This window comes from Ambystoma mexicanum, chromosome 2p (assembly GCF_040938575.1).
Source record: "Ambystoma mexicanum isolate Mex_15411 chromosome 2p, UKY_AmexF1_1, whole genome shotgun sequence".
Lineage (NCBI taxonomy): Eukaryota > Metazoa > Chordata > Amphibia > Caudata > Ambystomatidae > Ambystoma > Ambystoma mexicanum.
The window spans coordinates 1,388,653,856-1,388,666,210 of record NC_090923.1 but is presented as its reverse complement, the minus strand read 5'-3'; the positions used below and the strand labels follow the sequence as shown (position 1 = coordinate 1,388,666,210).

Sequence of the window (12,355 nt, the reverse complement as noted above, 5' to 3'; positions counted from 1 at the left end):
ATAGGGGAGCTCAGACCCTGATTGGTAAATGAAGGCAGGATTGCCATCTTGCACTGGGATCCTCTCCTAAGTTTCAGAGTTTTATTTATTCATGTTTTAAAATGTTATGATGTTTAAAACATGTTTATTTCTGTGCTGCTGTTTGAGGAGTAAAGAAGATTAATGCACAATACTCGTCTCTGTGTCCCTTCATAGAATCCAAATCCCCGCTAGGATATGACAGAGTGTGGGAGGGAGTAGGTTAACCATTATTGTTTCGAATTTTACAGTTATTTCCTTGTAGTGTGTGCGTTTCTTAGCAGTGCTGTAACTCAAATAAGTTCAATACATAACTGTTGTCGATCTCATTTGTTTCAAGAGACAGGCCACAGGACATGTTTAAACAGGATAGAAGAGATCTGTTTCCCCAGCCTGTGTATGAACAATTTGAAGAACACTCAAGACTTCAGGGGTACTTTGAGCTAAGTCTCCAGTACGCGTCTAACCAGGAGGTAGAGGGCTTGTTGCGTCAGTGGACTTGTGGTCGCTGAGGTGTAACTCCTGCGCGCCCATTGTGTACAAAGAATAACAAAAGCCACTCAGTCATCAGGTGTTCGGTTCACAGTGCAAGAAACGAATCACCCGAGATATGTCGCAGAGCGAAATTCCTGCGTCTGTCACGGCTGGCAGCCAGTCAGAGCTTCACCCCCGACCAACCGACGCCTGCCTGGGACTCTCCCTGTCTAGCTCCGTCCTGAGACCGGCGAGCGACACCAGTTCGGGGCTGAGCCGGTGCCCCTCTACACCGAGCCCGAGGAAGAAGAACACACCCGTCTGAAAGATGCAAAGACGCGGTTGGAGGGAGTATTCCGACGATGCAGGTCCCAACCATGTGAGTCACTCTGTTTCTGTTAGATTGTGTTTTGCAAAGGGGTGAGGGGGTGGGGGGCTAACAAGAAAGCGAGTGTATTTTGCCCACTTATTAATGCTTGTGCAGACAGGTTTTAGATTTTCAACATACAAATAAAGAGCGTGTTTTTTTCCCTCAAATGCTGCTGCTGTAGGGAATTACAGAATGGACCGAACCGAATTTTGCCCATATCATATTTCGCATTGGAATAGTTGAGCAAAGATAGATTTCTCTGTTTCTTGTAACACCAGCAACAAAAACAGTACACACTATATCATTTTTTCGTGTGTGCAGAATTTAGAAGTATTATGCCTATTGTTTTCAAACAGCACTGGAGCACAGGCCCTACTCTATAATTATTTTGTGCTGCACAGCGAAGTTCAAATGCATTTATATACATTCTGGAAAATAAGAGTTCAGAGTAGCTTAACAGCATTTGTGCTGGATAGAGAAAGGCTGGTTTCGACCGTGCTGCAAATGTTCAATTCAGTTATGTTTTCGAAATTCCATGCATGGAATTCTTAGACAGGTGTCCGATATTTAAATATGTAAAGTGTGGCATCGAGCATAAATGGCTTTCGTGTTTAGGGGAATGTTTCAGTCTCAATTGAGTGTGCCCAGTAAGAGTATTATGCATGTAGCAGTAGCAGCTTTTGGTAATTGTAATTGGTTATTTATAACGTGCTTAATACCCAGAGGTTCTAAGCGCGGATGGGGGTTGAGGGGTGAGGGGGAGCGGAGAGGGGGGAGGGGGGTAAGGGTGCGGCGAACCTGCTTTGCTCCGTGTCATTTTGCTTCCAAGGCGAGCATGTTGCCCCTGAGCTATCCTCCCTGATGCCAGGGAGTCGGAGGGGCACTGGCATTGTAAATGATTCAAGACCAGTGGCGGCAGATACATATTTTTAGTGCAGGGGCAATAACGCACGGAGACGAACATTTAAAACATCTAGTCCTCTTCTGTAGTAATTTGAGAGAACAACGTGAGAAATGTTTAAGGAAGGAGATGGGTAAGCATCAGACCTACTGTGACGAAGAATGGTGGTGTCAACTGCATAACTGCGAGAGCAAACCGCTGATGATAGCAATAACGAAATTTCTTGAACAACTACAGTTGATGCTCGAGCTGGTGCCACCAAATGTGAACAGTGATTGAGAACTGATGGTCAGAGTACAAGTCTCCATAACTAATGTTCTCCTACACAATGCAGAGACTTTTTCCTTTTGTTTGTTATTTTTTGTTTTTTTCTCTTCTTTTCATGAGTTTATGATAAAAATGTTCTTTAGTGTAGGAATTGTGTGAGTACTGTGTTAACCTTTGTATTTCAAAAGTTTGTATAAACTGCATGAAATAAAAAGAAAATTAAAAAAATAACACAATCCACACATTTCTCTTGCAAGCTTTTTAAAAATAATCAGTGCATTTGACAGCATATTTATTTAGAAAACTGTCTTAAAAGTTTATACAATGTACAATTGGTCCTCTAGGGTAATGCATTAAAAAATATAGTAAATGCCATTTCGTCAATAGTACACAGGAGCATTTCACAATGTGCATACGTAAGGGAAAATGTGTACGATTTGTTCACGGGTCTGAAGATATATCTTTAGAATGGTTCTGGTACTGCATTTTAAAAGCCGATGAAATGTCATTATCTATTGCTTTAATTAAATGTGTAAAAAATGTTTTATGAGAATGCACTTTGTTAATGCACTTTGTTAATGCTGTTTTTATTTGTCTTTTTGCGTGTAAAGTTTGTTTTAAACTGTCAAACAATAAATAAATAAATACATTTCACAACATTTTCATGATGCCTGAGTTCATAACATATGCCAGAACTTCCGTATTTATGCAACTGCGCACGCAGCATATATCAGCATTGTCGGTGCAAATCATTTCATGAGGCTGAGTCCATAATGCATGTCAGAACTCTTAGTGTAAAGTACTTGGATTTTGTGGCCAAAATCTACGCCATTATGGTCATTGTAAATGATGTTTATGAAGCTGCAAACACAGTTTAGGCTTGTGTAGTCAATGTAAAGCATGTTGATGAAACTGCAGCCTCAATATATTCTAATAGAGAAAATTGGATGCTGTGCACAGACTCTATAAACCAGCATTGCCACTATCAATAAGTTCCATCATGCATGGGTGCATTGTGCACACCCACACATCACCCCCACGCACCCCCACACATAAACCTCACTCACACAATATTTCACAAGCAGGAATCAAGGACATGCGCAGCCTTGAACTCTGCCGGTGCAGGAAGGAAATGACCAAAAGACAGGCCTTCACTGCCTGTGTCCTCAGACTCTGGGACCTTCTCCCTATTACCACCAGACACCCGCTCTCGCTTTTACGTTTCAGGACAGAGCTCAAGGCTCTGCTCTTCCAGGAAGGGCTTCTCCCTTACACCTAGGTCCACACACCCTCCACTCTACACCTAGTCTGAAAATGGGCAATTTGCTCCTGCCTTGTTTTCTTGTAGATCCCTTGGTGCCAGATTGCTTGCTCCCTACCTCCCCTGTTAGCTCCCCGCTTCTTGTTTTCATCCCTTGCAATCTTTTTCCCTCACTGTCCCCTTCCCCCTATGACTTGTAAATTGCTCCGTTGCTTCCCAAAGTCACGTCCACACTCAATAAATACCCTAATGATATTATTGTTATTAACAATAATAATACAAGTCATGCATGTTTTGTGTTCATTAGCATGATCTCGGTGGTCTTGTTTGCATCCAGTATGCATATTCTAAATGCTTTCATCTGGCTCAGTTTGTAAAGAAATTGCTATTTATAAATAAAGTATTCTCTCACTCTGTATAATGATGAATCAGGGGTATTCGTCCCCTCTCCCCAATGGGAGACATTCCTTTGAGACTAGGGGTCTGAGCAAGTGGGACCTCACTGACCTCACTCCTCCGCGCGTGGCCACTTTGACTTCTGACCCGTCTCTTTTCACTTTGTAGCTTTTTTCCGGCACCTTTCCCTCTGGTGTCCTTTCCACTTGCTCTTGTTTCTCTTTTGCCTTTCTTTCCACTTTTCTGTGCACAGTTGCAGCTCCTTTTCCCTTTATTGTGCCTCTTACACACTCCTCTTGCTTTTCAGTGCCCCTGGAACACCCTTCTCACTTGACTGTGCACCCTTGCACTTTCCTTTTCTACTTTGAGGTCGCTCATACCCTCTTTCCTATTTCGGGTCGCTCGCACCCTCTTTCCTGCTCTCGGGTTGCTGACACCCTCTCTTGCTTTCCACTCTGTTTTCGGGTCGCTCGCACCATTGTTCCTGCTTTCGGGTTGCTTGCACCCTCTTCCTGCTTTTGGGTCGCTTGCACCCTCTCTTTGCTTTCCACTTTCTCTATTCTATTTTCGGGTTGCTGCGCCCTCTTTCCTGATTTCAGGTCGCTCGCACCCTGTTCCTGTTTTCGGGTCACTTTATATTCACTCTTTCTGTCTTTCTATGTCTTTGCGCTACCAGCGCACTGTTTCTCTGGTTTTCCTCACTTTCTTTCTGCTTTCCGATTAACGCAGTGCTTGTATCTTTCATCACTTTTGCTCCCACTCCAGTCACCGCACGCTACCAAGCTTCTCTCTCTCTTTCTTTGCGAAACTCACCTGGTTGCGCAGCGCTGGCGAGCAGGTCCTCGCGATGTGTCGGTTGAGGTTAGGGTTTTACCACCTGCCCCTCAGATACCCCTGGCACCGGCACTGGTCTGTACACAGCCAGAAGCTGGCAGCACGCCTCACTCTGGCTCCCTGAAGACACAGCTCGCTCGCCACGCTGCAACTCCTCTGACACACCATGTCAGCATCTTGGTATCCCAGCATCTCATCCGGATCTTCCAGGAATCTCTTGTTGCAGCCTCCTGCTTCCTGGCTTCCATGTTCCAACCAGCAATCGCAGCTTGCTCATCTCCTTTGGCAGAACAACACCTTTTATACCATAACTGAGAGTCAAGTGGAGTCAGGTGTGCATGGTTAAGGTGAAGTGCCTGCCCTTGCCTGACTCTATAAGTGGGACAGTCTAGTGGTGAAATACAGTAGGCCTCTCCCTTTATCCCAATGTTGTTCCTATGCATAGTATGTATTACTGGTGTTGCCTCTTCCTCGTCCCAGTACTTGTTGGAAATGGGGAGGTGGAGATGGGATGGGATTAAAAATACTGTCTGTGGGCCGAATAAACATAGGGTCATGACAATAAAAGAATAGGGAATCTCTTGGCCTTGGTTTTTTTGTTACTGGGGTGATTCTCCCTTTTAAAAGTCAGTCCCGGCCACTGGTTTTCTGTTATGAGGGTACTGGTTTTGACAGCACACCCTATGATCTGAAATAGGAGGAGTTGGATATATTTTAAGGTTGAGGCTAGACATTTGTTCCATCTGATCGTTCTTACAGCCATCTTTTGTTCTGGGACAATCCTCCCGCCTCCCTCTTGGGTCAGGGACACAGAGGAACCTGCATATCTCATGAAGGCTTCAGAGACTTCTTTCTCCTTGACTATCGTCCCGTTGGGATACTGCGTCACACCCATGAAGGTTGAGGGAGAGTAGGGTGATCATCCTCTTCCCTCTCCCCACGGACCCCATACTCAGGTGATCTTCCCTTGCTTGTCCGCCCCCAGGGTCAGGATCCAAGTATAATGGCCCTTCCATGGCCACTTGAGAAAAGGACCCAGAGGGAGAAAATGTGAGGATGCCTTCAGGTTTCTCACACTATACATCATTACCGTTCTTTCTCACAATGACTGATAACTAATTACAATTAAACACATGCATCCAAATTACCACATTTTCGGCCCCCTAATCTCAAGTGTTATTCTCCCATTCACTTGTAGTGTCCATTGCCTTGTCCTCCTTTTTCCTTCTCCTCACCCCCACAACCAATTTTTCCTATCCGCAGGCCAATGTCTGGCAGCACTGTGGCATAGTCAAAATACGCCAATTCGCGGGAAATATTCAGGTGCCATAAAACCACTACATTGGTGATGGACACAGTATAAATACTGGATAACATACATAACATCGACATATTAAGGATACAGAGATGCTTATGTTACTACTGATTCATTATAGCTAATGAGCCAATGACAATAATGAGCCAATGAACCTGAGCCACTGATAATGCTGCGACATTGATGACACTGAGTCACGCATAATATTGAGCCTGTGCTACTGGGCCTTGATGATACTGGCCCATTGCTAGCACTGGGGCTCTGACAGTAGTAAGCTAATGATAAGACTCAGCCACTAATGTAGCAGCTATGGCTTGTAAAGTGGTATATTCATACATTAAAGGCCTGAAGTTAAGGAAGTATCTCCTGCCATTAATGGTTTGTATAGCTGCCAAGAGCACCGCTGGTCCGGAATGGGTAAGTAACCGAAAGAAAAAGAAACAGGAGATGTAGCAAACCTTTGTAGTCATTGAGAATACAAAGCAGTAATCCGTAGATATTGCCTTTATTTTTATTTTTTGCCACTTGAGTAGTGGAACTGCACCTCTCCGGTGCTAATGAAATCGATCCACTTATGATACTGCACCACTGATGTTACTTAAGCAATAAGCCCCGAAACGGGGGGGCATTACCGTGTCAGTTGATGCCCCGGGGCCCATAGTTACAGGCATGAACGAAGGCCCAAGGGGCATTACCTGATGCGGTAATGCCCCCCCATCTCAAGGCTTATTGCTATTAGTAGCCTGGCCCATTGGACCGGGCTACTAATAGTTAGTTTTTTTGCTTGCAAAACGCTCCGGCTGCCACGAATCGGGAAACCAAGTCCATTCTCCTTTTTCATAGTGGCCATTTACAAAAGTTAAAAAAGTAAACAAAGAAGATGGTTGCCAGGGAACGGGAGAAAGGACTACAAGTAGTCCCTGCTCCCTTTCCACTGTGGCCATTTAAAAGATTGAAAAAAGTAAACAACAAAAATGGCTGCCATGGAACAGAAGGGACTACACGTAGTCCCTTCTCCGATTCCATGGCTGAGTGTCACAGATCGGGAGTGGATGTGCCGGGGACAGAAGTGTTCCTGGCGCGTCCGCTCCCGGTAAGGACCAGACTTAGAAGGTAAGTGCGGTGGGGGGAGGAACATCTGGGTAGGGTCTAGACGGAGGGGGGGCATTACCTTGTTCCCAGGCGAGGGAGATGGCGGGCTCCAGCCATGAGGAGGCTCAGAGCGGCAGGATTACCGCATGGTAATGCCCTTGTTCTGAACCTTTCAAGCCTCCCCATTGGGTGGGATGCCAAAGCCAAAATCCCGCCGGGGACTCATATGCAATAGATGCCGCTGAGTCACTGATGAGATTTACCCATGGATAAGACTGGTTCCTTAGTAGTACTGATTACATTAAAAAGTGACAATATTGAGGTGCAGATAATTCCAAGCCAATACCAAGCCACCTATAGTACCCACCCACTGGTGGCACTGATTATATTGATCCATTGATGGTACTGGAATGCTGATAATACACTGCTATTGGTTGTTGCAGTTAGTGTGGAACCTCTGTGTTGATTTTGAAAATATTGATTGCTTCTGGGTAGTTCAGTCTGTAGAAATATAAATGCAACTATGCCGTCTGATTATGTATTGGCCTAAGCGCACTCGTATCACTTTCACATCATGAAACAATGTTCCAACATGTGAACCTGAAACCATTGCTCGAGAAGCCATTTTGTGTAAGGAGGCCATGTTGAGTTTTTGTTCTGCTCTCTGCTCATTGCATATATATATTCTGGTTTTAAGCTTGAGCACAGTAAACGACCACTGCTTGAACTTTGAGTTGCTTACATAGCTTGGAATGCCAGGCTGCCACATGAATTGTTTTGCCTTACAATGAGAGAACCATGAAGCTGTACATAAGCACGAGTAATCAGCAAACCCAGGTGCCGTCCTGTCTAGTTAGGCCATTATAGCAGGCAGCTAGAAAGAATTATACATGGCTGTATGTGCTCCTCCACGGGAGTTGTTATTCATTTCTGCTTCAGAACTGTCTGACCTTAGCACTGTAAGATAACATTAGCTGGTAGAGCAAGGAATGCCATCTCGCTATGGGGAACATGATATGTTTTTCTCCGACCAGATGCACCCGGTTCTCAGATAGTAAATTGTCTTGGCACTGGCGGCAAGAATGTATGATGTCTTATTGTAATGAATTACGCAGTAACCCCTTGAACCGCAGCCTGATGATGTCTGAACAAAGGAGGCCGGGCAATACCTTCTAATGCTGTGAAGTTCGCTATATATGTGTGTGTTGTACTAGTTCTCGCTCTGTCTCACCTCACGGTCTCCGCCTTACACATCGTGGGGCGCTGAGATCCATTTGATCAAGTGCTGTTCGTTGAATAAATGTATTTGACTTTGAATCTTCGTGGCTTGCGAGTCATTAGTACATGGTTGGATGCCTTAATTCCAGTTCTTGATCCATCAAGATGGTGCCCGAATAGGGACCCTCCCACTGATGCCCCATTGCGGAGTCGAGCGTGGACGAGGTGACCGGACCAAGATCGATTGTGTGCATTAGGGGCGTCCCTATGCAAAGTGAGAAGTGATTCTTCCGCAGATCTGCGCACAGCCCTTCTCTGGCTGGCAGACCGCGTCTTGCGAGCACGGCTGCGAGGGCTCTGGAATTGAGGCTCTTTAAGCCTGACTCACCAGACACGAAGACTGCGTCTTTCAGGACGATTGTGGAAATCAGGTGGGTCATGCCCCAATACCCGATATCCCTAATATTTGTTGTTGAGAGTTTCCTTGCAAGAGCAAACGCCCAGGTAAAGAAAGTATGGGTTGTAACTATGCCTGGGAAATTGACATCCTGCTTTTCCAGATTTTTGCATTGCGGAAGTCGACACCTGAAGGGTCACCGGCATATGAAATGTACGTAAAGTATGGACTGGGAGCAATAGTTTTTAATTCGATTTGGCACAGACAAACTAGGTATGAACCCAAACTTCAATTGCCTGGATTACGGCAGTTTTGAGCTAGCCCACATAGCACACTTAGAAACTGTATCGTTATGCAAAAAGGCTAGGCCCATTGCATTTGACACTATCAGGGACTGGAGGAAGGAAGCGACACAGCGAAGTAGAGAGAAACATGCACGCAAACACAAGACTAATGCTGAGAAAGTACTAGAACATGACCAAAGACACAGGAAGATAAAATTAGGGGTTTGGACAGGGCATTTCAGCTAGAGGTACAGAAGATATACCCCTCTCAGGATATGCATGCATCAGATGAGTTGATAAACAAAATGAATGAGCGAAGGTCTGACCCAGTTGATGATTCCACTGCACCGCCTCCCTGTGTACCGCTTCCATCTGCTCCTCCGCTTGCACCCCCTCCTGTATTGGCACCCGTGCCAACTGTTGCGATTGCTACTCCCTCCCTCCCATCTGCGCCACCAGCGTCATTTCCTCCGCTGCCTAGCAAGGCCGATTTGCATGCTGAGTCTCGCCCGGGTGGTTCTGCTTCTTTGTCTGAGGTTTATAATGATTATAGGGAAACCTGTAGTACAGTAAGCAAAGAAAGGAAGATGGAATTGCACCGGTGGGCTGAAACATATGTTGAAGCGGGCGATGAATGTGCCACTTTGTCCTCTTTATCCGATCATGGGGATTTCACCGTCCAAAAGGTACTGACTGAAAGAATGGCTTCATATTTGGTTGAGATATGGGGTGATTTAACGGATGAAGTTGCGCCGCAAGATTTGCGTGATCAGGTGGTCCTTGAGTGGACTTGTAGTAATGGTGCAAAGATGTGAGAATATCTGAGTAGAATATTTGTATTCAAGAGAGAACTTGACCGTTTGCACAAATTACATGTAGATAAGCATAAGACGCAAGCATCGTATGTCCAGAAGCAGTATTTCCCTCCTTCGAAACCGGTTAGTGAAGCGATATGTATTTGCATAAGAGCTGCCCTTAGGTGGATTTCAGATGCCACTATTTCCCTGATTGAAATTCATGATACTTTTTGCCAATACATAGCTGCGATGCAGAGAAAGGTGTTGCAGGTAATGGTTGAGTATTTACAGGAAGATTGTATGAAACGAAACGCATGTTTTCCGGCTGATTTATTGTTGATTTACAAAAGAGCTTTTTCACCAGAAACTGCATTGACCGCATTGTCTCTTGATTTTGCCCTATTGTTGAATAGACGTTTAGATCTTCCCCTGATTGACCCGCCCACTATGCAGTTACCGATGAGAGAGGTTCCGCCAACATATGTCCCCAAGGTAGAAGTCCCAGCCGTTGATGGAGGTGCTGCACGCTCAATTGAAGCGCATTACATTTCCCAGTTTGCCCATGTCCCATTTTCCTGCCAAGAAGTAAATACGCTTAAACAATCGATTCCAGATATTACAAAGAATCCTTCTGGATTCTATAAGGAAATTGAATCTGTCCTACATTCATCGGTGTTTACATTGGGTGATATTGATTTGTTATTTCCTGTGATTCTGCCTGCTGATATATGGAAACAGATTAGGTCCGTGGATGACGGGCCAAGATTAGGCGACACATGGGCTAACATGACAGTAGCAGACAGGGATATGAAGGCCGGTGAGCGACCCCCGCAGATTATCTTAACATTGCCTATGAACATTGTCACAAAATTGAAAACAATTGTCCCAGACAAAAGGATTGCTTAGGACAAACTCACTGCTTGCATGCAAAACAAGTCAGAAGGTGCTACAGAATATTTTAATAGGTTTGAGGAAGTGTTTTCTGATTTTAGTGGACAAGATCTGAGTACGGAACCAGGTAAAATATTGTTTGTCGAAAAGTTTGTGCAAGGTTTGTTGCCCGAAATACAGACACTGATTATGACGTATGAAAGCGACTTGTAAGCAAACTCGTAATCTTAGGTTCTACACATGGCTCAGTATTATGAGAATAGAGTGAATGCAGAGAAAGATAAGGTGGAGAAAAAGAAAGGTGAATTGAAAACAAGGGTTTTGCTTCAGCAAGTGGCAAGGGGCGCTAGAGGTGGTAACACACAGTTTAGAGGACAATACACACCACAGAGCCAGGCCCAATTGGGTCCCCCATCCATTAACCAATGTGCATACTGTAGAGAAGAAGGCCATTGGCGCGCACAATGCCCACTTCTCCAGCAGAGACCGAATGGTACCCTATCTAGACGATCGAGGGGACGTCCAGGTCTAGGAGGCCCTGGGAGGAATAATTATGCAAATAATTCACAATCACAGCTGCAAACACAGCCCCAAGAAGGCCAAGGGAACCAACAACAGAATAGAGGTGGCAGGAACATATTTGATAATCCCTCCAATGCATATTACACTGAAGACTTTACATCTGATGATGTACTTTTCCCATAGGACAGCCCAAAACAGGGTCTGGAACCAGTACCTATTCCCATTAACCAAAAAGGACCCTACTTAGAGATGAGAATTGGGAATAGGGAGCATGTATTCTTAGTAGACACAGGTGCGCAGAAATGTTCAATCGACCATCAGCGGGTTCCAGATGTAGCACTGTCAGGGCAAAGCAATGTCTCCGTAGGGTTCTCAGGTACACCAGTAATTTGCCCGGTTTCAAAGCCAGTGCCCATTACATTGGGTCCTTTCACTGAGCAGTGTCCATTCCTACTGACCAAAAATTGTGGTGAGAATTTGTTTGGATTAAATTTGTTGAAGAAATTGAATGCTGTAATTAACTGTTCTCCGGATGGAGTGTATTTGACAATTTCGCCGCAACAAAATCCTGTTTTGCAGTTTGTATCCATGCCATTGCCAACTGAATTAAGTGCAGTCCCAGCATGTCTATGGGCCGTGAATGATAATGATGTAGGTGTTTTGCAAGTAGAGCCAGTCCACATTACCTTGAAACCAGGTGTTGCCTTGCCACGTATTCCGCAATATAGAAGCTTGGTTGACGGGGAGCAGGCCTTGAAAAGCATTGTCTCTGATTTGGTGCAGAGAGGAGTAATTGAAGAAATTGCAGGTAGTGTGTGTAATAGTCCGATTCATCCGGTGTACAAGAAAGGGGATAATGTGATCCCGTTCTGTTTTATTATTGATTTGCGTGCGATTAACAAGATTGTTGCTCCACATTTCCCGATTGTCCCAGATGTTACTACGATTCTAACTATGATCCCGGCTACCGCCACTCATTTTAGCGTGATTGATTTGAAGAATGCTTTCTTTAGCATTTCAGTGCATTCTGATAGTAGATATTTGTTCTCTTTCACATTAGGTGGGCGCTCCTTCACCTTTACACAAGTACCACAAGGTTATACAGAAAGTCAGAGCATCTACAGCAGGGCCTTAAAAGAACAATTGGACATATTAGAACTACCCTCTTCCTGCACACTATTATAATACATTGATGACCTACTGATAGCAGCAGATTCAGAGGACGCATGCAGGGAGGGCACTGTATTGTTATTGACACACTTAGCAGAGCATGGCCATAAAGCATCACTTACGAAATTCCAATATTGTCGCCAGGAGG

At 44.8% G+C, this 12,355-nt stretch overlaps 1 protein-coding gene across 3 annotated transcripts in view; it reads left to right on the top strand.

Annotated features, from left to right (window-relative positions):
• The first annotated feature begins 452 nt into the window (after positions 1–452).
• Positions 453–12,355, top strand: part of LOC138567526 (cyclic nucleotide-binding domain-containing protein 2-like) — a 304,324-nt gene continuing 292,421 nt past the window's right edge. The window contains exon 1 of one of the 3 annotated variants that reach the window (XM_069645804.1): positions 453–871. In XM_069645804.1, coding sequence (XP_069501905.1) covers positions 821–871 — 51 coding nt within the window. In that variant the 5' untranslated portion in view covers positions 453–820. The remainder of the gene's footprint in view (positions 872–12,355) is intronic. The other 2 variants (XM_069645801.1, XM_069645803.1) reach the window with 2 other exon arrangements.